Below are 27,636 nucleotides of genomic sequence, written 5' to 3' on the forward strand. Positions count from 1 at the left end.
ACTCCACCACCACTCCACCACCACCCCACACTGCCCCCACCACCACCACTCCACCACCACCCCACACTGCCCCCACCACCACCACTCCACCACCACTCCACCACCACCCCACACTGCCCCCACCACCACCACTCCACCACCACCCCACACTGCCCCCACCACCACCACTCCACCACCAACCCCACACTGCCCCCACCACCACCACTCCACCACCACTCCACCACCACCCCACACTGCCCCCACCACCACCACTCCACCACCACTCCACCACCACCCCACACTGCCCCCACCACCACCACTCCACCACCACTCCACCACCACCCCACACTGCCCCCACCACCACCACTCCACCACCACTCCACCACCACCCCACACTGCCCCCACCACCACCACTCCACCACCACTCCACCACCACCCCACACTGCCCCCACCACCACCACTCCACCACCAACCCCACACTGCCCCCACCACCACCACCCCACACTGCCCCCACCACCACCACTCCACCACCACCCCACACCCGCCCTCCACCAACACCTGCCACCCCAACCCGCGATCCAATCATCCGACATGTCTTGTGATTGCAGGATCTCCTGCCGATGAGGCAGGCACTATGGTGTTCCCTGTCCCCAATCCCAACCACAGGTGGAGAGCAGTGAGCAAGAGGACACAGACAGGGATAGGAGCCCTTGAACCGCAGCCTGAGACACCTCGGATCACCAATCCAGGGACAACACTGACTTCCCATCACAGCTGTCTCCAACGCCAACTAACCTCGGTTGGGCATGTTAGTGAAGAGGCTCCTCGGGCACTACCTCGTGTGTACAACACAGATGTAGCAGGTGGAGGTAGGAACCCCCTGAAGGGGTGGACAGTCGAAGGGCGGCCCGAATCCAGGGCCTAGCTACCGTCCAGACAGGTTTTGGGCTTCTGGAATGGGTGGTCCCATCAATAGTGGACATGCAGTTCCAGAGTCAGGGACTGCATGAGGGGGTGTCGGCAACCACCCAGCACCAGCAGGTGCAGATGGAGGAGTCCAACCGCCTGCAGGGGCAGGAGGTGGTGCAAACCATGCATGCTACTCAGCCAAGCACCACATGGGTGGCATCTGTGGTCGAGGCCTTTGGGGCGGCAAAGATTTCAGCCATGGTCAAGATGTCCAACGCCTGGAGTACTTTGTCCGGGCAGTGGCAGAACCTGGGACAGGGCTGCCCTATCACAGGCAGCCATGCACCAGGGCCACCTGCAGATTGCAGCGGCACTCCAGAGCATGGCCCAGTCACAGCGGGTCATGGCTGAGGGCGTCAGTGGCATTGCCTGTGCACTGGTTGACTTGGCACAGATCCAGACGGAGGTGGCGCAGTCATTGGCTGACGTTGCACAGATCCAGAAGTAGGAAGCACAGTTACAGCGTGATGTGGCACAGTCCCAGAGTGAGGTGATCCAGACCCTGCGCTTCATGGCCGTGAGCATCGACACCCTTGTCGGGATGGCAATGGGTCTCCAGGACTGGCAGCGGCAGGTGGCGGGGGATTCGCAGGAGATGGCTCCACTCGCACCCCCGTCCTATAGAGTCCGGGGGCCATACGGCACCCCGAGGGAGGAGGAGGAGGTGATGGGACCTGTGCCGGTGACTCCCGCAGGAGAGGTGCTAGAAACCACAGAATCTCGAACTCCACCCCCTACCCCCCTCCTGTCCCTGGCACATCTGATAGGCAGCGGATAGAACATGGTGGCAACATGCCACCCAAGCAGCAGTTGGGTCCATCCCAGTGGATGGCCATCAAAGGGGACCCAGGTCCCAGGGCAGGAATCGCAGCGGGCCGCCTCCACTCCTGATGTACCCTCTAGGATCCACCTGGATGCAGTGTTAGGGCCATAAGGCCAGACAGGTAGACGCCAGTTAAGTTGGCATGGGTGCATCACATAGGATAGTGATAGTGGGTAGGGCACAAATCTGGATATATATGTTCACAGTTGCATAATAAACACATGTTCACAATGTTTCACCCTGCCTCGGTGCTCTGTCAGAAAGGTGTGAGGGATGATGTGGGCTGGCTGCAGAGGGGTGCTGGGGGCGGTGGGGGAAATGGGCACACCTTTGGGGTGGGCATGGCTCAGGGACCCCAGTTAATCCAGAGTTCAACGATCCCGTGCCCCACCCCCAACCCTCTCCACCCCAACCCCCATTGTCCCCACCACCCCCACCCCAAGGGTTCAGTCGGGCAGTGTGATGGAATGGCCAGCTCGCATGCAGGGATCACCCAGGTGGACGGTGGAAAGTGCTTCCATGGGCTGGAGTCAGACGTTGTCAAATGCTGTGGAGCACCAGAGCTCATCGCACAGCGGGTCGTCATTATTCTCCATCCCATCGACCAGATCCGCTGTTACTGCCAACCCAGGGTCCACACCCCACAGTGAGGGAGGTAGGGATCACGGAGTGGGTTGCAAAGGGGTCGGGGGGTGGCACGAGGGGTGGGGGGTGGTCATGTGAAGGGGCAGTCCATGCCGCTGGCCAGGCCACCCAGTCATTGAACTTGGAGGTGATTAGAGCGTCCAGTGCTTGCCAGCCCTTGTGCACACTATGTGTGGCCTCTTGTGCCTGCCCGGGCCCCATATTCTGCCCACCCTTGCCCTCCCACCCATACTACTCGTCGGACAAAGCCTGCCGTTCATCCTCCTTCTCCAGCACGTCATCCCTCTGCTGTGCGATGTTGTGGAGAATGCAGCAGGACACCACGACGTGGAAGACCTTCCTGCCACTATACTGGGGGCCCCCTCAACAGCAGTCCAGGCACCTGAACCACATCTTCTGGATGCCGAAGCACCGCTCGATAACACCCATGGTTGCTGCACGGGTGTCGTTTTAGTGCTGCTCCGTGTCGGTCAGTGACCTCCAGATCAGCGACGACCCCAATGGGTAGCCCCTGTCGCTCAGGAGCCAACCCCCAGCTGGGCTTTGGTTTGGCTTAATGACCGATTCTCCAGCCAATCGCCTTTCTCGATTCCGGCATTAGCCGATGGAGAATCCCGCCATCTATATTCTTTCTGGTTAGAAATGAACAGTAATTATGTTTAAACTTACAAACTTGGTGACTGCATTTATTGGACAGCCAAGGGTCAAAGATCGCGGGCGGGATTCTCTATCAGCCGACGCCGAAATCGGGAAATGCGATTGGGTAGAGAATAGCTGCCAACACCAAAATCGTGGCAGGCAACGATTTGATGCCAAATCGCGATTCTCCATCACCTCAAAAACACCTTGAAGAGGTGAGGAACTGTGTGCCAGGATGAAGGCACCATGCACACTGCCCGGGCATCGGGAGCAGATGTGCATGATGTGCGTCTCATGGTCACACAGCAGCTGCACATTGATCGAGTGGAACTCCTTTCACTTTGTGAAGACCGGCCTGTCTTGGGCCCGTGTTCCTAGAGTGACATGCATTCCGTCATTCAGTCCCTGGACCCAGGACATCTCGGCGATGTCGGCGAACCCCACTGCCCAGGCATCCTGTTGGGTGTGGTACACATGGAAATGGATGTGTTGTGCTGACTGGGTATATAGGGCCTCCGTGACAGCGTGGATGCACCTGGGCACCGAGCTCTGAGAGATCCCGGACAGGTCCCCACTCGGTGCCTGAAAGGGCCCGTGGAGTAAAATTCAGGCCGACTGTCACCTTGATGGCCACCGGAGGCAGTAATTCCTCCCGGCGGAGCCAGAGCATCGTCGAGGCCCCGGAGAATACCTGGTCAGGCCTGCTAATGATATGCAAACAGCATTTACTGTATGAGCAGAGTATACCGCATTGATGCCGCTGTCAAGGCACCGGAGCATAGTATTCTGGTGAGTGCCGGCACCAGGTGTCCGCCCAATCACCTTCCCAATTCAGGCATCGACATGGAGGACCCCACCATCGATATTTGTTCTGGTTTGAAATAACCAGTAATTGTGTTTAAACGTTTAAACCTAATGACTGCAATTATTGGACAGCCAAGGGCCAAAGATCTCGGGCGGCATTTTCCATTAGCCAACGCCGAAGTTGGGAAATGCGATTGGGCAGAGATTAGCTGCCGACGCCAAATCGGTGGCAAGCAGCAATTTGACACTAGATCGCGATTCTCTATCACCTCGAAAACGGCATTAATGGTCTGGATTCTCGGATCCCCGAAATCGCGCTCGGCGACGGGGTGGAGAATCCCTGATGGTGACAGAATCGGGGGTGGTGCCATTTTCACGATGCCCCGCCCCCTGAGACACGGCATACTCTAGGAGTACACCGCACGCCGTAGCCACGGCCTCAGGTCATTGCCCCGCAATGCTCTGTCCCCGACCGGCCGAGTTCCCGATGGCGTGGGACACGTGAGGTCTCACCCGTCGGGAACTTAGCATGGCGGCTGTGGACTCAGTCCAGCGCCGTCACAGTTGGCAGGGGGCCGATCCGCGGGCAGGGGGGCTTTAATCAGGGATCGGGGTACTGTGGGGGGGGGGGGGGGGAGGGGGTGCAGTCCAGGTAGCGCGAGCCGGCCGAAGGGGGTACTATTGGTTGATGTGGTGTATATGGATTTCAGTAAGGCGTTTGATAAGGTTCCCCACGGTAGGCTATTGCAGAAAATAAGGAAGTATGGGATTGAAGGTGATTTAGCAGTTTGGATCAGTAATTGGCTAGCTGAAAGAAGACAGAGGGTGGTGGTTGATGGCAAATGTTCATCCTGGAGTTCAGTTACTAGTGGTGTACCGCAAAGATCTGTTTTGGGGCCACTGTTTGTCATTTTTATAAATGACCTGGAAGAGGGTGTAGAAGGATGGGTTAGTAAATTTGCAGATGACACGAAGGTCGGTGGAGTTGTGGATAGTGCTGAAGGATGTTATAGGATACAGAGAGACATAGATAAGCTGCAGAGCTGGGCTGAGAGGTGGCAGATGGAGTTTAATGCGGAAAAGTGTGAGGTGGTTCACTTTGGAAGGAGTAACAGGAATGCAGAGTACTGGGCTAATGGCAAGATTCTTGGTAGTGTAGATGAACAGAGCGATCTCGGCATCCAGGTACATAAATCCCTGAAAGTTGCCACCCAGGTTAATAGGGCTGTTAAGAAGGCATATGGTGTGCTAGCCTTTATCAGCATGGGGATTGAGTTTCGGAGCCACAAGGTCATGCTGCAGCTGTACATAACTCTGGTGCGGCCACTCCTGGAGTACTGCGTGCAGATCTGGTCACCACATTATAGGAAGGATGTGGAAGCTTTGGAAAGGGTTCAGAGGAGATTTACTAGGATGTGCCTGGTATGGAGGGAAGGTCTTACGAGGAAAGGCTTAGGGACTTGAGGTTGTTTTCGTTAGAGAGGAGAAGGCTGAGAGGTGACTTAATAGAGACATATAAGATAGTCAGAGGGTTAGATAGGGTGGACAGTGAGAGTCTTTTTCCTCGGATGGTGATGACCAACACGAGGGGACATAGCTTTAAATTGAGGGGTGATAGATATAGGACAGATGTCAGAGGCAGTTTCTTTACTCAGAGAGTAGTAGGGGTGTGGAACGCCCTGCCTGCAACAGTAGTAGACTCGCCAACTTTAAGGGCATTTAAGTGGTCACTGGATAGACATATGGATGGAAATGGAATAGTGTAGGTCAGATAGGCTTCAGATGGTTTCACAGGTCGGCGCAACATCGAATGCCGAAGGGCCCATGCTGCGCTGTAATGTTCTATGTTCTATTTTTGTGGTCCTTGTCCGTGGGCTGTATCCGCCATGAAGCCGCTGCAGGCTGTCGCTGTGCGCATGCGCGGCCATGGACCCGGCAATGCTCCAGGCCATGTTGGCAGCTAGAGCTGGGAGCTCTGCACTGCCTGGCTGCTAGCTGCCCCCCCCCCCCTTCCCACCCTCCCCACCCCCGGAACAGGGAATCAGTGGCCGTTCTGCAACAGTTTTCCTGGCATTAAAAAACAACATTTTCACGCCGGCGTGGGGGACTTAGTCTCCCAAACGGAGAATCCAGCACCATGTGTTTAATTCCGCACGTCCAGTAGACACCATTTGCAATACATTAGCGGACCCAACCCAATATTCTCCAGGGCCTCCGATGGGCTGAGTTCCTGATGGACTGGTTCACTTGTGCTTCTAAAAATAGTGAAACTGGCATGGCGTTTGCTGAGGGAGAGAGAGCGGGTAGGTAAAGTATCTAACATCGCTATATTTTGCTGACAGCTGTGTCGCTGGCTGGACGGTTTCTGCCAGGGCTGGTGTGAGTGGTCGGGGGCGGCCAGGAGGAGGGCTGTGGGGTCGGGGTGGACGGGCATGGAGCACCATTGCCACAGCCAGCAAGGCAGCCATGCAGCTGAGCACACCGCTAACAGCCCATTGTGAAGTTAATGTAACGGGTCATATAGGTGTCCCCCCCAGGGCACCCCCCTGAGTTCCCCCTTGCCCCAGAAGACCCATCAGCTGCATGGGCGCACACCAGCACAACCAATGCCACCTTGTTATAGTAAGAAGTCTTACAACACCAGGTTAAAGTCCAACAGGTTTGTTTCAAACACGAGCTTTCGGAGCACGGCTCCTTCTTCAGGTGAATGAGCCGTGCTCCGAAAGCTCGTGTTTGAAACAAACCTGTTGGACTTTAACCTGGTGTTGTAAGACTTCTTACTGTGCTCACCCCAGTCCAACGCCGGCATCTCCACATCATGACCTTGTTATAGAACATAGAACAGTACAGCACAGAACAGGCCCTTCGGCCCTCAATGTTGTGCCGAGCAATGATCACCCTACTCAAACCCACGTATCCACCCTATACCCCTAACCCAACAACCCCCCCCCCCCAACCTTACTTTTATTAGGACACTACGGGCAATTTAGCATGGCCAATCCACCTAACCCGCACATCTTTGGACTGTGGGAGGAAACCGGAGCACCCGGAGGAAACCCACGCACACACGGGGAGGACGTGCAGACTCCGCACAGACAGTGGCCCAGCCGGGAATCGAACCTGGGACCCTGGAGCTGTGAAGCATTTATGCTAACCACCATGCTACCGTGCTGCCCCGTGGGGAGTGCAATGTGTATGTGCGGCTTGTCAGCCTCCTGAGTGTCAATCACGGACTTGGCGAATCGCTCACCGCTTTTCATTGGAACCAATTGTGTTCCACGTGGCACCGGTGCCCCCTCATGGTAGCAGAATCGGTGCAGGTGTGGCGCCGATGTTTCTGTTGTGAAAGCCCATGGATTCCCTGTTGGTGTCAACATTTAATTAGGGCTGAATTCTCCGCCATCGTGGTTCTCCATTTTGCCGGCAGCCTGGGGTTTGCCGACGACGCGGGGCTGCCCCACAATGGGAAATCCCATTGACCAACCGGCAAAATTAAGAATCCCGATGGTGTGCTGAACCAGAAATCTGGGGCGGCGGGACAGAGAAACCCGACCCTGGTTTCAGGAACGGAGAATCCCGCCCGCTCGTGTTTTCACATAATAACAATTGGTTAATTCACTTGTGTTGTACATCTGGGGCCTATGGGGCTGGAATTGACCAGGCAATAGTCGTGCAGAGGGACACTGGCCATATGGGTGCCCCATCGCACCACCCCCCTCACCCCAGGGTGTCGTAACAACATGGGGGAAAACCTTTTTTAACCCAGAGAGTGGTGTGTGTCTGGAGTTCATTGCCTGCTTTGATGGTGGAGGCAGATATCCTGAGTTCATAGGAAACTTACCTGGATCAGCACCTGAAGTGTTGTCTCCTGTAAGGTGACAACCAGGTGCTGGAACTGGGATTAAGTGAGTGGCTAGTTTCTTTTTATTTCCTCTATTTCAGTCTGCACGGACTCAAATGGGCTGAATGATCTCCTGTGTCATAACATTTCTATGATTCACTCCCCATTTCCGTCCAGAATTTCCTTTCACTTGTGAACAAGATCCTTGCCATCCATGGCCTTACCGGGAATTATTTAATCTACTCAATGGTCTTGATGGAAACTGACTGAACTTTCGGGCAGCATGGTCGGCAGAGGTTTGGAAGGTGATGGGCCTGTTCCTGTGCTGTACTTTTCTTTGTTCTTTGAAGGGTGATGACACCTTCTCCCTAAACAAGGCAGACCCATCTGGCTCTGTCCTTCACTACTCACCCAGCTGAAACCAACATGATGGTGTTCTAGGACTTAACTCTAAAACCCCTTGGTCTGTCCCACCTGGCTACATCTCATCATTTGAGAATTTCACCTCATTTCATTTCTAATTTTTCAATACAACCCACCCAAGGTTATCACCATGACGTTTTGTTGCTTTCCCACTCACCGCCTGTACTCAGTGCCTTCCGATCCTCCTGTACAACCTCCTTTGTCAAGGGTAAACTCTTCCTTTCCATTTGGCTGAGAGCAGAAAAGAATTCCTTTAAACTGTTTGATTCCAGCTTCCAAACACTTGCATCAATGTTTTCACCGTCCTCCTCCTCTTCCTCCTCATCGCTATCATCAGGACTCCTCTTGTTGGCAGAGTTTACAGAAGTTGACCTTTGAGCAAATACGGCTGAATTATTGAATTTGAAGTGAACTGGAAAACCTTTTTTATCTTTGGGACACGGTACCTCAGCAACATTGATGGCCTCCAGAACGGGAGGAACGTGCCCATCTGCAAATGTCACCAGGATTTGGATATTCTCAGCAATATCTTTACCAAAAATGGAAAGTATTGAATCAAAGATATATTTCTGTGTATCAGTCAGACGAGCCAATGAGGCTTGAGCAACAAAACACACGGCATTGATGTGATCAACACCATCTGGGGAAGTAAAGAACTCTCGGATCTGATCAGTGATCAGTTTATCTCGGGTTATCCCCCTGGTATCTCCGAATCCCGGTGTGTCAATGATAGTGAGAGAGTAATCAATCTGGAATCCTTCTCGATGGTGGAGTTCATAGGCAGTGATTGAGGATGTCTGACTTTCAGCCTGGGATCTTCCTGTTCCTTCATCTATTAATTTATATCTGAAATTGTCCTCCCATTCCACACCCAGGATGTAGTTGATCATTCCATTGATGAGGGTTGTTTTTCCTGCTCCTGTTGCTCCAAGAACCATTATTGTCCTGACACTGTGTGTTGTGGTTGGTTTTCCGAAGGAGCATTTTACACGGTGTCCATCCTTGTCAAGTTTCTTCTTCTTTAAGGGGAGGGTGTAAATGGAAGGGCTCCCATTGGCTGTTAATGTACTTTTTCTGCGAAGTTTCTCAGCCAGTCTCTTTGGTTTACTTTCTGTTTCTATTAAAACCTCATCGCTTGATTCACTAGAACCCCCTTCTCCACAGACAGCCGACACTCGCACTCTGTAGGATGTCTTGGGTTTCAATCCCTCTAAAGTATAACGACATTTACTATCTGTTGTCGTTATTTCCTCCCATAATCCATTCTCTGTGCTGGAAGTAACTGTATTTTCTTCTCTATATTCTACCCTGTACTGAACTATCTCAACACCAGCTCCAATCTCAGTCGGCCTGTTCCAGGTGAGTATTGCAGCATCCCAGTAAACCTGGAGTGTTAAAGGTTTACCAGGTGGACTTGTAGGAAGTGTGGTGACACTGTAACTCTCACTGACCATGCTGACTCCTGCCTTGGTCACTGCTCTGTATTGGAATTGATATTCCTGGTGTGGCTGTAACCCAGATATTGTGAAGGATTTGGATGTATCGGATGTATCCGCAGTTGTCCATTCCTCCTGTTGGGTAGCCCGGTACTCCACCCTGTACCCAACAATCTCACCAGCTCCGTATCTCGGTGGCTGGAATTGGAGGGTCACACTGTCATGTGTTGTTCCACTAACCACAGGTCTCTCCGGCTGTGATGGGGGTTCGAAGCAGTGACTGACCACAAAACCTCTCTCATACAGGGAAATCGATGCTCCCACATTACTGTCATCCTGCACAGAAGCAACAATGAACTTTGTTTTCTCTCGTGCTCTGTTGGCTGTGGAAAAATCCAGGAATATGCGGGAGCGCTCCCTCATCTTCTGGGATACAGACACTGAGTTAAACCACTGCAGGGTGTGATGTTCTGCACTAATCCGGTCAGCAGGATTTGGTATCTGCATTTTCTCAGCTGTGTGAGATTGTAGGTAACTGTCCGCTTCTGACAGATAGAAATCCTCTTTATGCAGTGATGTGAATGTGAAGCAGACCACATACTCTGTCTGTGAATCCAACACTTCTCTATCTAACTCACTCCTTGATTTCACAACGTGTATATCTTTCAATATTGAGAGATAAGATTTCACCACATTCATTTCCCTCTCCTGGTCATCCAGCCATTTGATCAGTGACTGGTGTTTGAATGGTGATTGTTCCTTGTTCTTCAGAATATCCACCAGTAACCCTTCCTCCTCCCCACCTCCACGGATAGATGGTAAAACTCTGGATAAAGTCTTCTGGAAAACCAGTTTGTGCTCCAGACACATCTCACGGAATTTAATTATCCGGTTCCCAATCTCTGGAAATTGAACAGTGACACTGTCTCTCATCATATCATTGCATCTCATCACTGCCTCATTGAGCTGCTCCAGCACAGACTGGCAGCGATTGACCAGTCCGACACTGATGTCTCGTACCAGCTGAGCAGCTTTGGAGTCCAGTTTGTTGAGTGGGTAAAGCTGGACTTCTAGGGGCACTGTGTGCTCTCCATCCCGTCCCAGTAACTTTGGGAGGGTTCTGTAGGTGTTAATGGCATCTTGGAATGTGGTGGGATTGTTTTCCAGGGAGAAATCCCCATAAAAGGTGCAGCTGAATTTCTGGGCATTTGAGTTTTCTTCATCTGTCATTTTTAGGGAGGCCTGACCCTCAAGTGAAATCCTCGGAATATTTTTAATCATCACCTCCAGGTTGCCCTGAATATCCTTTAGGTTCTCTGATGAAGAAACCTCTTGATCAAACACAAAGAAAGCCTGAGCTCCATACAGCACTGCTGTAACCACGTGAGTTGCTATTCCCTGATCAAAAACATATGCGTAGGTTATGTTCTTCTGCCCCAAGTGGCTCATTGTCAGCTGCTCAAACCTGGTTGTTGTTCGGTACTGAAAGGTCACTCGGGCCTGATGCTTCGATTTCTTTGTGTCATTGAGATATTTCGCTGATCCTTTCACCTCGACAAATCCAGACAATAAACTTGCTTTCAGTGATCCGTTCACATTCAGAGCAGAGGTTTTATTCTCAATCGAGTCGGTGGATATGATGCAAAACTCAGTATTACGCTGTGACCGTCCGTGGGGCTGCAGTTTCTCTAAATCCCACAATGTGACACCTGGAAAAGACACAAAATAATACATTTATAAATATTGAGATTAATAGTGGAAATTAGAAATGTGAAAAATCACACCAGTGCAGAGCACAAGAGATTCCACATAGTAACTTTAACGCCCGAGTATTGAAAAATGACAGGAGGGAGGAAAGAATGGAATTTCGAGGATCACAGCTTTGTCCCGGGATTAGTAGGTAATTTGAGGGTGAGGATCACACGGGTTTTACTGAGATTAATCTAGAATCTGACAGAGAGGATCGATCACACGGCTCTTACTGAGATTAATATAGAATCTGACAGAGAGGATCACACAGCTCTTACTGAGATTAATATAGAATCTGACAGAGAGGATCACACGGGTTTTACTGAGATTAATCTAGAATCTGACAGAGAGGATCACACGGCTATTACTGAGATTAATATAGAATCTGACAGAGAGGATCACACGGTTCTCACTGAGATTAATATAGAATCTGACAGAGAGGATCACATGGCTCTTACTGAGATTAATATAGAATCTGACAGAGAGGATCACACGGGTTTTACTGAGATTAATCTAGAATCTGACAGAGAGGATCACATGGCTCTTACTGAGATTAATATAGAATCTGACAGAGAGGATCACACGGGTTTTACTGAGATTAATCTAGAATCTGACAGAGAGGATCACACGGCTCTTACTGAGATTAATATAGAATCTGACAGAGAGGATCACACGGGTTTTACTGAGATTAATCTAGAATCTGACAGAGAGGATCACACGGCTCTTACTGAGATTAATATAGAATCTGACAGAGAGGATCACACGCCTCTTACTGAGATTAATACAGAATCTGACAGAGAGGATCACACGGCTCTTACTGAGATTAATATAGAATCTGACAGAGAGGATCACACGGCTCTTACTGAGATTAATATAGAATCTGACAGAGAGGATCACACGGCTCTTACAGAGATTAATACAGAATCTGACAGAGAGGATCACACGGCTCTTACTGAGATTAATATAGAATCTGACAGAGAGGATCGATCACACGGATTTTACTGAGATTAATATAGAATCTGACAGAGAGGATCACACGGCTCTTACTGAGATTAACATAGAATCTGACAGAGAGGATCACACGGCTCTTACTGAGATTAATATAGAATCTGACAGAGAGGGTCACAGGGCTCTTACAAAGATTAATATAGAATCTGACAGAGAAAGTCACACGGCTCTTACTGAGATTAATATAGAATCTGACAGAGAGAATCACAGGCTGTTACTGAGATTAATATAGGGCGCGATTCTCCACAAAAGCGGAGAGTCGTAAAGGCTGCCGTGAAACTGACCGTGTTTCACGGCAGCCTCCGCGCCCCCTCCCTGGACTCGATTCTCCCCCCCGGGCGCGGCTGCGAAACACGGCATCGCGGGCTTAGCGACCGTCGCTAAACCCGCGCGCCAAACGTCACAGCGGACGACGCGCACGATGACGTCAGCCGCGCATGCGCGGATTGGACGGCTCCAACCCGCGCATGCGCGGATGACGTCAACACACATATGCGTTAAACCCGCGCATGCGTGGGCCGTCATGCCCCTCAGCCGCCCGGCGGACTGATCCTGCGGGGCGGCGGAGGAACAAAGAGTGCGTGGGTATCGGACCCGCTGCCCGCGATCGGTGGGCACCGATCGTGGGCCCATGCCACCATTGGCACGGCCGTGGTGCGGCCGTGCCAATCGGTGCCATGGTTGTCCGGAACGGCACTGTGTGGCCGTTTTCACGAACGGTGAGAGCAGGTGTGTTTGCGTTCGTGAAAACGGCCGTAAAGGCCTGGGAACTCGGCCCATCGGCCAGGGGAGAATCGTTGTTCGACGTAAAAAACTGTGAGCAGCGATTCGTGTCGTGGGGCGGCCGTGGGGGGGGGGGAGAATAGCGGGAGGTCGGGAAAAATGTCGGGAAGGCCCTCCCGCTATTCTCCGACCTGTCGTGGGCAGCGGAGAATCGCGCCCATAAAATCTGACAGAGTGGATCACACGACTCTTACTGAGAATAATATAGAATCTGACAGAGGATCACACGGCTCTTACTGAGATTAATATAGAATCTGACAGAGAGGATCACACGGCTCTTACTGAGATTAATATAGAATCTGACAGAGAGGATCACCCGGCTCTTACTGAGATTAATATAGAATCTGACAGAGAGGATCACACGGCTCTTACTGAGATTAATATAGAATCTGACAGAGAGGATCACACGGCTCTTACTGAGATTAATATAGAATCTGACAGAGAAGGTCATACGGCTCTTACTGAGATTAATATAGAATCTGACAAAGAGGATCACACGGCTCTTACTGAGATTAATATAGAATCTGACAGAGAGGATCACACGGCTCTGACTGAGATTAATATAGAATCTGACAGAGAGGATCACATGGCTCTTACTGAGATTAATATAGAATATGACAGAGAGGATCACACGGCTCTTACTGAGATTAATATAGAATCTGACAGAGAGGATCACACGGCTCTTACTGAGATTAATATAGAATCTGACAGAGAGGATCATACGGCTCTTACTGAGATTAATATAGAATCTGACAGAGAGGATCACACGGCTCTTACTGAGATTAATATGGAATCTGACAGAGAGGATCACACGGCTCTTACTGAGATTAATATAGAATCTGACAGAGAGGATCACACGGCTCTTACTGAGATTAATATAGAATCTGACAGAGGATCACACGGCTCTTACTGAGATTAATATAGAATCTGACAGAGAGGATCACACGGTTCTTAATGAGGTTAATATAGAATCTGACAGAGAGGATCTCACGGCTCTTACTGAGATTAATATAGAATCTGACAGAGAGGATCACACGGCTCTTACTGAGATTAATACAGAATCTGACAGAGTGGATCACACGGCTGTTACTGAGATGAATATAAAATCTGACAGACAGGATCACACGGCTCTTCCTGAGATTAATACAGAATCGTGATGGGTGCCAGGGCCAGGGATGTCTCAGATCGTGTCTTCAGGATCCTGAAGGGGAGGGTGAGCAGCCAGAAGTCGTGGTGCACATTGGTACCAACGACGTAGGTAGGAAAAAGGATGTGGAGGTAATAAACAAGTTTAGGGTGTTCGGCTGGAAGTTAAAGGCCAGGACAGACAGAGTTGTCATCTCTGGTTTGTTGCCGGTGCCACGTGATAGCGAGGCTAGGAATAGGGAGAGAGTGCAGTTGAACACGTGGCTGCAGGAATGGTGTAGGAGGGAGGGCTTCAGGTATTTGGATAATTGGAGCGCATTCTGGGGAATGTGGGACCTGTACAAGCAGGATGGGTTGCATCTGAACCAGAGGGGCACCAATATCGTGGGGGGGAGGTTTTCTAGTACTCTTCGGGAGGGTTTAAACTAATTTGGCAGGGGATTGGGAACCGGATTTGTAGTCCAGCAACTAAGGAAGCCAATATTCAGGACGCCAAAGCACGTAGTGATGCAGTGGGGAAGGTAACAATGACAAATGAGAGTACTTGCAGGCAAGGAGATGGGTTGAAGTGTGTATACTTTAATGCAAGAAGCATCAGGAATAAGGTGGGTGAACTTACGGCATGGATCGGTACTTGAGACTACGATGCAGCCATCTAAGATGGACACTGGGCTACAAAATGTAGAACCGCAAAGACTGCAGGGAAAAACAGTCATAGTAAGGACAAACAGCTTGCAGAAGACTGTTTTGCATTCTGCACGTCCAGAAACCAGTTTCAAGCCAGGTGCAGAGTTTCAGCCAAAGGTGCAAACGGGAAACAGATCTGCATAGTAATGAGGTGATCCCGATCCAGGTCCAGGACAATAGAAACATTTAAGTATCGATGGATACTTTTCCATAGACGCCCAGACAGAATGGCGCCAAAGCAACCAACACAAAGAGCCGTAGGGACCGCCCCACCCATCGAGGAACGACCCTAGGATTGGGGAGTTCGAAAGATATCGATTGGGAAAGACCCAATCGATGAGGGAGCCGCCCCAAGGGGGCCTGAACCTCCTGGGACCTATAAGAGTAGGTCCCGCACATGGTTCGGTCTGTTTGCTCCAACTGTTTGCTTCCAGACTCCGGCCCAGACCTGTTGCAGCGCATCCTGACTCCAGTTTTCATCACCGGCCGTTGAGCGTCAGCCATCGAACTGTAAGTGCCAACACAACGATCGCTACGTGATCCAGACCTTGCTAGCCCTTGACAACTTTGCCAGTCAGAAAGTTACAGACCAAGAACGGGACGAAGGCCTTGCTCCCTGACCTTGCCTGTTCCTGTCTAGATAAGTATTTAGTTGTTTAGTATTAGAAGTGAGTTAGTCTCTTTAGCGTATGCATGAGTATTTATTATATTTGTTATAATAAACACCAATCGTTTGGACTTACTAATCGGTGTATGGATTTATTACTTTGAACCTGACCTTGATATACTTGTGACGGTGTCTCAATTCGACACCTGGCGACTCCGAGCATAATTACACATACAGAGCTATAGTAGTGTTAAGCACACGGCCTTTAAACGGAGGCGTGTTAATCACACTCCAGTAAAACGAGCAACAACGATGTGGTGGCCATCACAGAAACTTGGATAGAAGAGGGGCAGAAATGGTTGTTGGAGGTCCCTGGTTATAGATGTTTCAACAAGATTAGGGAGGATGGTAAAAGAGGTGGGGGGGGGTGGCATTGTTAATTAGAGATAGTATAACAGCTGCAGAAAGGCAGTTCGAGGGGGATCTGCCTACTGAGGTAATATGGGTTGAAGTCAGAAATAGGAAAGGAGCAGTCACCTTGTTGGGAGTTTTCTATAGGCCCCCCAATAGCAGCAGAGATGTGGAGGAACAGATTGGGAAACAGATTTTGGAAAGGTGCAGAAGTCACAGGGTAGTAGTCATGGGTGACTTCAACTTCCCAAACATTGAGTGGAAACTCTTTAGATCACATAGTTTGGATGGGGTAGTGTTTGTGCAGTGTGTCCAGGAAGCTTTTCTAACACAGTATGTAGATTGTCCGACCAGAGGGGAGGCCATATTGGATTTAGTACTTGGTAATGAACCAGGGCCGGTGATAGATTTGTTAGTCGTGGAGCATTTTGGAGGTAGTGACCACAATTCTGTGACTTTCACTTTAGTTATGGAGAGGGATAGGTGCGTGCAACAGGGCAAGGTTTATAATTGGGGGAAGGGTAAATACAATGCTGTCAGACAAGAATTGAAGTGTAGAAGTTGGGAACATAGGCTGTCAGGGAAGGACACAAGTGAAATGTGGAACTTGTTCAAGGAACAGGTACTGCGTGTCTTTGATATGTATGTCTCTGTCAGGCAGGGAAGAGATGGTCGAGTGAGGGAACCATGGTTGACAAGAGAGGTTGAATGTCTTGTTAAGAGGAAGAAGGAGACTTATGTAAGGCTGAAGAAACAAGGCTCAGACATGGCGCTGGAGGGATACAAGACAGCCAGGAGGGAACTGAAGAAAGGGATTAGGAGAGCTAAGAGAGGGCATGAAAAATCTTTGGCAGGTAGGATCGAGGAAAACCCCAAGGCCTTTTACACATGTGAGAAATATGAGAATGACTAGAGCGAGGGTAGGTCCAATCAAGGACAGTAGTGGGAGATTGTGTATTGAGTCTGAAGAGATAGGAGAGGTCTTGAACAAGTACTTTTCTTCAGTATTTACAAACGAGAGGGGCCATATTGTTGGAGAGGACAGTGTGAAACAGACTGGTAAGCTCAAGGAGAGACTTGTTAGGAAGGAAGATGTGTTGCGCGTTTTGAAAAACTTGAGGAGAGACAAGTCCCCCGGGCCTGACGGGATATATCCAAGTATTCTATGGAAAGCAAGAAATAAAATTGCAGAGCCGTTGGCAATGATCTTTTCGTCCTCGCTGTCAACAGGGGTGGTACCAGAGGATTGGAGAGTGGCGAATGTCGTGCCCCTGTTTAAAAAAGGGAATAGGGATAACCCTGGGAATTACAGGCCAGTTAGTCTTACTTCAGTGGTAGGCAAGTAATGGAAAGGGTACTGAGGGATAGGATTTCTGAGCATCTGGAAAGGAACTGCTTGATTAGGGATAGTCAGCACGGATTTGTGAGGGGTAGGTCTTGCCTTACAAGTCTTATGGACTTCTTTGAGGAGGTGACCAAGCATGTGGATGAAGGTAAAGCAGTGGATGTAGTGTACATGGATTTTAGTAAGGCATTTGATAAGGTTCCCCATTGTAGGCTTGTGCAGAAAGTAAGGAGGCATGGGATAGTGGGAAATTTGGCCAGTTGGATAACAAACTGAGATTAATATAGAATCTGACAGAGAGGATCACACGGCTCTGACTGAAATTAATATAGAATCTGACAGAGAGGATCCCACGGCTCTGACTGAGATTAATATAGAATCTGACAGAGGATCACACGGCTCTGACTGAAATTAATATAGAATCTGACAGAGAGGATCACACGGCTCTGACTGAGATTAATATAGAATCTGACAGAGTGGATCGCACGGCTCTTAATGAGATTAATATAGAATCTGACAGAGAGGATCACACAGCTCTTACTGAGATTAATATAGAATCTGACAGAGAGGATCATACGGCTATCACTGAGATTAATATAGAATCTGACAGAGAGGATCACACGGCTCTGACTGAGATTAATATAGAATCTGACAGAGAGGATCATACGGCTCTTACTGAGATTAATATAGAATCTGACAGAGAGGATCACACGGCTCTTACTGAGATTAATATAGAATCTGACAGAGAGGATCTCACGGCTCTTACTGAGATTAATATAGAATCTGACAGAGAGGATCACACGGCTCTTACTGAGATTAATATAGAATCTGACAGAGAGGATCACACGGCTCTTACTGAGATTAATATAGAATCTGACAGAGAGGATCATACGGCTCTTACTGAGATTAATATAGAATCTGACAGAGAGGATCACACGGCTCTTACTGAGATTAATATAGAATCTGACAGAGAGGATCTCACGGCTCTTACTGAGATTAATATAGAATCTGACAGAGAGGATCACACGGCTCTTACTGAGATTAATATAGAATCTGACAGAGAGGATCACACGGCTCTTACTGAGATTAATATAGAATCTGACAGAGAGAATCACACGGCTCTTACTGAGATTAATATAGAATCTGACAGAGAGGATCACACGGCTCTTACTGAGATTAATATAGAATCTGACAGAGAGGATCACACGGCTCTAACTGAGAGTCATATAGAATCTGACAGAGAGGATCACACGAATCTTACTGAGATTAATATAGAATCTGACAGAGAGGATCACACGGCTCTTACTGAGATTAATATAGAATCTGACAGAGAGGATTACACGGCTCTGACTGAGATTAATCTAGAATCTGACAGAGAGGATCACACGGCTCTTACTGAGATTAATATAGAATCTGACAGAGAGGATCACACGGCTCTTACTGAGATTAATATAGAATCTGACAGAGAGGATCTCACGGCTCTTACTGAGATTCATATAGAATCTGACAGAGAGGATCACACAGCTCTTACTGAGATTAATATAGAATCTGACAGAGAGGATCACACGGCTCTTACTGAGATTAATATAGAATCTGACAGAGAGGATCTCACGGCTCTTACTGAGATTAATATAGAATCTGACAGAGAGGATCACACGGCTCTTACTGAGATTAATATAGAATCTGACAGAGAGGATCACACGGCTCTTACTGAGATTAATATAGAATCTGACAGAGAGGATCACACGGCTCTTACTGAGATTAATATAGAATCTGACAGAGAGGATCACACGGCTCTTACTGAGATTAATATATAATCTGACAGAGAGGATCTCACGGCTCTTACTAAGATTCATATAGAATCTGACAGAGAGGATCACACGGCTCTTACTGAGATTAATATAGAATCTGACAGAGAGGATCACACGGCTCTTACTGAGATTAATATAGAATCTGACAGAGAGGATCACACGGCTCTTACTGAGATTAATATAGAATCTGACAGAGAGGATCACACAGCTCTTACTGAGATTAATATAGAATCTGACAGAGAGGATCACACGGCTCTTACTGAGATTAATATAGAATCTGACAGAGAGGATCACACGGCTCTTTCTGAGATTAATATAGAATCTGTTGTGATATTCAGATATTGATATGCATGATCAATGTATGTCAATGTAGTCCAGTCATTTCAACACCAGATGTCTTAATGTCAGATGGTATTAATTCTAGATTACTGTGGACGCAATCGAGACTCCAGGATGGTATGTTGCCTCCCTGGTGCAAGGGTCAAGGATGTCTCGGTGCGGCTGCAGGACATTCTGGGGGGGGGGGGAGGGTGAACAGCCAGCTGTCGTGGTGCACATAGGCACCAACGATATAGGTAAAAAACGGGATGAGGTCCTACAAGCGGAATTCAGGGAGTTAGGAGTTAAACTAAAAAGTAGGACCTCAAAGGTAGTAATCTCAGGATTGCTACCAGTGCCACGAGCTAGTCAGAGTAGGAATGTCAGGATAGATAGGATGAATGCGTGGCTCGAGAGATGGTGCAAGAGGGAGGGATTCAAATTCCTGGGGCATTGGGACCGGTTCTGGGGGAGGTGGGACCAGTACAAACCGGACGGTCTGCACCTGGGCAGGACTGGAACTGATGTCCTAGGGGGGGTGTTTTCTAGAGCTGTTGGGGAGGGTTTAAACTAATGTGGCAGGGGGATGGGAACCGATGCAGGAAGTTGGAAGGTAGTAAAACAGGGACAGAAGCAAAAGGAAGTAAGGGGAAAAGTGCAAGGCAGAGAAGACATAGTCAGAAATCTAAAAGGGCGACAGTACAAGGTACAGTGACTGAGGGGAGCACAGTGAATAGGCCCAGTAATAACAAAAGGAATAAAACTGGAGATGTTAAGATTCAAAACAGAGGTAAAAAAAACAACATAAGTGTACTTTACCTGAGTGCACGTAGTATTCGGAATAAAGTAAATGAGTTGATGGCACAAATCATCGTAAATGACTATGATTTAGTGGCCATTACTGAAACATGGTTAAAGGATGGTCACGACTGGGTGTTAAATATCCGAGGGTATCAAACTATTCGGAAGGACAGAGTGGATGGTAAGGGAGGTGGTGTTGCTCTGTTATTTAAGGATGACATCCGGGCAATAGTAAGGGATGACATCGGTGCTATGGAGGATAAGGTTGAATCCATTTGGGTGGAAATCAGGAATAGTAAGGCGAAAAAGTCACTGATAGGAGTAGTCTATCGGCCACCAAATAGTAACGATATGGTGGGGCAGGCAATAAACAAAGAAATAACTGATGCATGTAGAAATGGTACAGCAGTTATCATGGGGGATTTTAATCTACATGTCGATTGGTTTAACCAGGTCGGTCAAGGCAACCTTGAGGAGTAGTTTATAGAATGTATCCGCGATAGTTTCCTAGAACAGTATGTAATGGAACCTACGAGGGAACAAGCGGTCCTAGATCTTGTCCTGTGTAATGAGACAGGATTGATTCATGATCTCATAGTTAGGGATCCTCTCGGAAGGAGCGATCACAATTTAGTGGAATTTAAAATACAGGTGGAGGGTGAGAAAGTAAAATCAAATACTAGTGTTTTGTGTTTAAACAAAGGAGATTACAAGGGGATGAGAGAAGAACTAGCTAAGGTAGACTGGGAGCTAAGACTTTATGGTGGAACAGTTGAGGAACAGTGGAGAACCTTCCAAGCGATTTTTCACAGTGCTCAGCAAAGGTTTATACCAACAAAAAGGAAGGACGGAAGAAAGAGGGAAAATCGAAGGAAATAAGGGAGAGTATCAAACTGAAGGAAAAAGCATATAAAGTGGCAAAGATTGCTGGGAGATTAGAGGACTGGGAAATCTTTAGGGGGCAACAGAAAGCTACTAAAAAAGCTATAAAGAAGAGTAAGATAGAGTATGAGAGTAAACTTGATCTGAATATAAAAACAGACAGTAAAAGTTTTTACAAATATGTAAGACAAAAAAGAGTGGCTAAGGTAAATATTGGTCCTTTAGAGGATGAGAAGGGAGTTTTAATAATGGGAGATGAGGAAATGGCTGAGGAACTGAACAGGTTTTTTGAGTCGGTCTTCACAGTGGAAGACACAAATAACATGCCAGCGACTGATAGAAATGAGGCTATGACAGGTGAGGACCTTGAGAGGATTGTTATCACTAAGGAGGGAGTGATGGGCAAGCTAATGGGGCTAAAGGTAGACAAGTCTCCTGGCCCTGATGGAATGCATCCCAGAGTGCTAAAGAGATGGCTAGGGAAATTGCAGATGCACTAGTGATAATTTACCGAAATTCACTAGACTCTGGGGTGGTCCCGGTGGATTGGAAATTAGCAAACGTGACGCCACTGTTTAAAAAAGGAGGTAGGCAGAAAGCAGGAAATTATAGGCCAGTGAGCTTAACTTCGGTAGTAGGGAAGATGCTGGAATCTATCATCAAGGAAGAAATTGCGAGGCATCTGGATAGAAATTGTCCCATTGGGCAGACGCAGCATGGGTTCGTAAAAGGCAGGTCATGCCTAACTAATTTAGTGGAATTTTTTGAGGACATTACCAGTGCAGTAGATAACGGGGAGCCGATGGATGTGGTATATCTGGATTTCCAGAAAGCCTTTGACAAGGTGCCACACAAAAGGTTGCTGCATAAGATAAAGATGCATGGCATTAAGGGTAAAGTAGTAGCATGGATAGAGGATTGGTTAATTAATAGAAAGCAAAGAGTTGGGATAAATGGGTGTTTCTCTGGTTGGCAATCAGTAGCTAGTGGTGTCCCTCAGGGATCCGTGTTGGGCCCACAATTGTTCACAATTTACATAGATGATTTGGAGTTGGGGACCAAGGGCAATGTGTCCAAGTTTGCAGATGACACTAAGATGAGTGGTAAAGCGAAAAGTGCAGAGGATACTGGAAGTCTGCAGAGGGATTTGGATAGGTTAAGTGAATGGGCTCGGGTCTGGCAGATGGAATACAATGTTGACAAATGTGAGGTTATCCATTTTGGTAGGAATAACAGCAAACGGGATTATTATTTAAACCATAAAATATTAAAGCATGCCGCTGTTCAGAGAGACTTGGGTGTGCTAGTGCATGAGTCACAGAAGGTTGGTTTACAAGTGCAACAGGTGATTAAGAAGGCAAATGGAATTTTGTTCTTCATTGCGAGAGGGATGGAGTTTAAGACTAGGGAGGTTATGTTGCAATTGTATAAGGTGTTAGTGCGGCCACACCTGGAGTATTGTGTTCAGTTTTGGTCTCCTTACTTGAGAAAGGACGTACTGGCGCTGGAGGGTGTGCAGAGGAGATTCACTAGGTTAATCCCAGAGCTGAAGGGGTTGGATTATGAGGAGAGGTTGAGTAGACTGGGACTGTACTCGTTGGAATTTAGAAGGACGAGGGGGGATCTTATAGAAACATTTAAAATTATGAAGGGAATAGATAGGATTGATGCCGGAAGGTTGTTTCCACTGGCGGGTGACAGCAGAACTAGGGGACATAGCCTCAAAATAAGGGGAAGTAGATTTAGGACTGAGTTTAGGAGGAACCTCTTCACCCAAAGGGTTGTGAATCTATGGAATTCCTTGCCCAGTGAAGCAGTTGAGGCTCCTTCATTACATGTTTTTAAGGTAAAGATAGATAGTTTTTTGAAGAATCAAGGGATTAAGGGTTATGGTGTTCGGGCCGGAAAGTGGAGCTGAGTCCACAAAAGATCAGCCATGATCTAATTGAATGGCGGAGCAGGCTCGAGGGGCCAGATGGCCTACTCCTGCTCCTAGTTCTTATGTTCTTATGTTCTTATTACCGCTCTTTCTGAGAGTTAGTGATCTAGGACAGTGAACAGAATAGCTAGAGTGAGAGAAGTTAGAACTGCTTTATAATAATAGTGTACAGTTAGATAGTTATCTGTATTGTATTTTATTTCTTTTAGTTAGCTTAGTATTGAGCACAAGAATTTACAGATTATTATTTGTATTACTCATTAAATAGTTCATCTTTCAACAAGAAGACTATTGGTCATTTTATCATCCTGGTGGATTCTAAGAGTAATATATACATTTTAGATAAGTCATTATTTAAAATATAACATGGTACCAGCAAGTTTAAATCTTTTAAGAAAGACTAACAAAGATTTAGAATAAGTAAAGAAGAAAGAAAAAAGAAAAAAACGGATTCAACTATTCGACTACAGCAATCATCGCAACTTGGAAAACTTTGGCGAAAACAACGTATCAATGGACCAAGTTCAAGCACCAAGACATCTCAAGACCACTGGTAATTTAAATTTAAATTGGAAATTGTTCAAACAGCAATTTCAACTCTACTTTGAAGCTAGTGACTTAAGTGCTGCCCCGGTAGCTGGAAGAACTGCTTTACTTCTGTCCCTTGCAGGTGTTGCTATATTTATCTGGTTATAAATATGCCCTTCAATATAGTCGCCTTTCTCAATCCTAATTATGTTTATACTTTCAGAGTTGCCAGGTATCTCTCGATACCGCTACAAGGTTCAACCCGAATACCGATCAAAGAGCCAATACACCAGTTAGTTAGTTCAAAGTCAATACTATTGGTTTCCACACACAGTAAGATCTACTCAAGCACAACAGTACTACAAACTAAACTATCTCTGTCACTAACACCTATACTTAACTTCAGGTGCCCACTTAGTCAGAGGAACAATGGCCGTTGTTCGGATCTGAGGCTGTTGGGTTCAAAAAGGTAACAGGAGAACAGCTAAGGTCGTCCGTCTGGTAGCAAGTGTTGAACTTGGACTTACTTGCTCTGGTGCAGCTGGTGGATGGGTCACTTCGCTTCGAGAACCAAGTCCAAGAGAGCGATTCTCTTGTGGGTGTTCCTTCTTATACTTGGAGGGGCTTTGCGCACTTTTAGGCGGGCCTTAAACTTGGTCCCAATTCACTGGGCCGCTTCTCGATCATTGTTATCGATCTTAACCAATAAAGGGGCGGGTGCCCTGATGGCTGGCCGTGTCCTAGGTGGCCGTTGGCCTTGCTTTGTTTGTGCTTTTCGGTTGGGGTCGTGGCACCGAGATGTCTGCAACAGTATCGGCTACCTGAGTGTTATTCCTTTGTTCCTTGGAGATGGGCCATCAATATGCTAATCGACCCGTAGTTTCACTTCCGTCTGGGAGCTGTCTCCCAAATATACATTCAGATTCTGTGCCTGCTTGTTGTCTAGTACTGTCCACATTCTTTGCGAGCGTCCATTTTGTATTCTGGAAGTGGCCATCCCAGATGGCTGCACTGGACAGCAAGCAATCAATATTTTCAACTCTTTTAATTTTAATGGTGGTGAAGATAAAACAAAACTTGATCAAGTAATGGCGAAGTTTGCTGAACATTGTAAAATGTAGACAAATGAAATTTTAGAACGACTGAAATTTCACAGAAGAGTTCAAAAAGCTGGTGAACCTGTGAATAATTTCATCAAAGATCTCAAACTCTTAGCTAAAACGTGTAACTATGCAGATCTGCATGATTCACTTGTTAGAGATCAAATATTAGATGGCATACTTGATGACACTGTCAGAGAAGCTGTAATTCGTCAGAATGATTTAACTCTACAAATCGCGATTGACAAATGTACATCAGTGGAACAAACCAAGAGCCAGTATCTAGCATTTTATCCTAAGGAAAAAATCTGTGCCTTGCGGCAGAGAAAATCAAAATGGTGTCGCAAGCAAAGCAGAAGTCGGGGGTACGGAAGCTATTCCCTGCAAGCATTTGCGAACTCTGCACATGCACACTACGTACCAAAATGCGAGACGTTCAAAAAGAAGTCTGCGCATGCGCGTATGTCACAATTACATCATGACGACAGCGTGATTACGTTTCACAGGTATAGCAACGCCCACTTAAAGGGAAATTGTCCTGCTTTTGGCAAACGCTGTTTAAAATGTCAGAAACTTAACCATTATGATTCACTGTGTCAATCCACCGGGACACAAAAATATCACAAAGTACGAGCTGTGGACAAAACAGAAGAAATCAACACTCAAGAAGATTTCACAGAAGATGACAATATTTTCTCATTAGAAAATACTTCTTTTGTTGGTGTAGTTGATTCGTCCATCGAGAATTATCTACAAGCAAGCAAGGATCATCTTAAAACAATGAAGTTACCTCAACGAGAGTATGAGAAAGATCTTCAAACGGTAGAACAAAAAGTCAATATAGTAAGCAACGAATGGATGACCACTGTGATTAGCACAATTCCAATCACTTTGAAATTGGATACCGGTGCCTCGGCGAATCTTTGGAATTCCAAGAACCTGGCGATGATCAAGAGTCAGAATGAAATGATTCCTCCAGAATGCTCATTGCATGACTACATGGCAATCCCATTTTCTCGCATGGTTCATGTTACCTAGGTGTCACAAACAGAGCCATTCAACAACAAGTAAGGTTTGAGATTGTCAATGATACTCATTCATCATTACTTGGAGCTGAAACATGCAAAGATTTGCAGATAATACAGAGAATCTTCATGAATACCTGTCAATCAAGTGTACTCACTGATGATATTCAGCAACTTTTACAACAATACCCAAATGTATTTCAATGTATGGGCAATTTACCTTTTCAGTATAAAATCCAACTGTAAAAGAATGCCAAATCGGTGATCCATCCACCTAGGCGTGCTCCTGCTCCACTTCAAGATGGACTGAAAGCTGATTGTCACGACGTCAAACTCAAGAATAATCTTGTTACTCAACCTACTGACTGGGTAAGCTCCCTAGTCTGAGCAAAAAAACCTACAGGCAAAATAAGAATCTGTATGGATCCAAAATATTGCAATAGAAGTATCAAGAGAGAACATTATCCTATACCGAAGAAAGATGATATCACTGCAGAGATGGCAAATGCTAGAATATTTACCAAGCTTGATGCATCTCAAGGGTTTTGGCAAAGACAAAGACCCCAGTGAACTTCTCTGTACTTTTACTACACCTTTTGGAAGGTATTGTTTCAATAGGATGCCTTTTGGAATTATTTCCGCTTCTGAAATTTTTCACAGAACAATGGAACAGATGGCCGAGAACATAGAAGGAGTTCGAATTTATGTTGACGACATCATCTTTTGGCCAACAACGCCTGAAGAGCATATGAAGTGTCTTCAGGAAGTTTTCAAAAGAATTGTTACCTATGGTTTGAAATTAAATAAGGCCAAGGGCATGTTTGCTGCCTCATCTTTAAGATTCCTAGGTGACAACATAACGGCTGGAGGCATAAAACCAGATAAAGACAAAGTGCAAGCCATCAAGGCAATGCAAATTCCTAAAGATAAGAGGGCTGTCGTACGCTTTCTCAGAATTGTCAACTTTCTAGGAAAGTTCATTTCAAATCTATCCACTAGAACAACTGCTCTATGTCATGGGAATGTCACTTTGAGAAATGTTTGTCTGCTCAAGTGGCTGCAGTGTGGGTGGAGCTGAGCTCTCACTTTGCTTTTTACTTTCGCTTTAGGCTGTTTGCTACAGGGTGTGTTTAGTTTTGTTTTCGGAGAGAAGAGCTACAGTGAAAGCCAGCAGATGGGCATGGACCTCTCCATGAGCTAAAGAGTGTTCATTTGGGTGATTTTAAAGTGATAACTGCTTTCGGTAGAGAATTTAAACTTGATCTCTGTGTTAAAAAGGGTCTTCCGGATGTTGTTTGGGAATTTATTAATGGTTATCTATAGAGTACTGTATTCTTTGGGGATGATTGGTGTTGACAGTTCTTAAGATGTTTACAGTGGGTTTATAAATGTTAACTGGTTTCAGAAATGAACATTGTTTTAATTTAAAAGTACTGTAATTTTCTGTTGTACCTCACCTGCAGAGTAAGCCCATGTGTTCCCCATAACCACAATCTATTAAAAGTTGTGGGTCAGGTGAACTCCTTGATAAACTTTGGGGTTCTCTAAACCCTGGCCCATAACAAGTTGGGGGCTCGAGGGGGATTAAAGTCTATCTATTGGATTGGCTCAGTGAACTTAAAGACAGTGAGTGGTGAGCATATTGTGGTTGCTTTTCAGGTGTGGTATTTCAGTTTAAGTAGGGAGTGTGTTACCTGACAAAATGCGAAAGGATGATTTAATTATGGTGGTGGCTAAGCATTTAAAATTGCCTGAGATATAGTCTGACTCATTGGAAATGGCAAAACTTTAGTTACAAATAAACAAATGCAACATGAGAAAGAATTAAAGCAGCTCGAATATGAAAGAGATAGAGAAGAAAAGGAGAGAAGAAAGAGAAAAAGAAAGAATAGCCCGAGCGGAACAAAAAGAAAGAGAAAGGGAGATACAGATCAGAG

General features: G+C 47.0%; 2 protein-coding genes across 2 annotated transcripts in view; both read right to left on the minus strand.

The window, feature by feature from the left end:
• The window catches only part of LOC119976111 (stonustoxin subunit alpha-like), a 784,268-nt gene that overhangs the window by 671,437 nt on the left and 85,195 nt on the right, over window positions 1-27,636 (minus strand). The window lies entirely within an intron of this gene.
• On the minus strand, window positions 7,783-14,961 carry LOC119975571. The gene is made up of 2 exons (XM_038815360.1): window positions 14,865-14,961; window positions 7,783-11,268 (listed from the first exon to the last, which is right to left on the minus strand). The coding sequence occupies exons 1-2, from the start codon at window positions 14,959-14,961 to the stop codon at window positions 8,249-8,251; spliced, it is 3,117 nt and encodes a 1,038-aa protein (XP_038671288.1). The 3' UTR covers window positions 7,783-8,248.

The sequence above is a fragment of the Scyliorhinus canicula genome, chromosome 13 (assembly GCF_902713615.1).
Source record: "Scyliorhinus canicula chromosome 13, sScyCan1.1, whole genome shotgun sequence".
Lineage (NCBI taxonomy): Eukaryota > Metazoa > Chordata > Chondrichthyes > Carcharhiniformes > Scyliorhinidae > Scyliorhinus > Scyliorhinus canicula.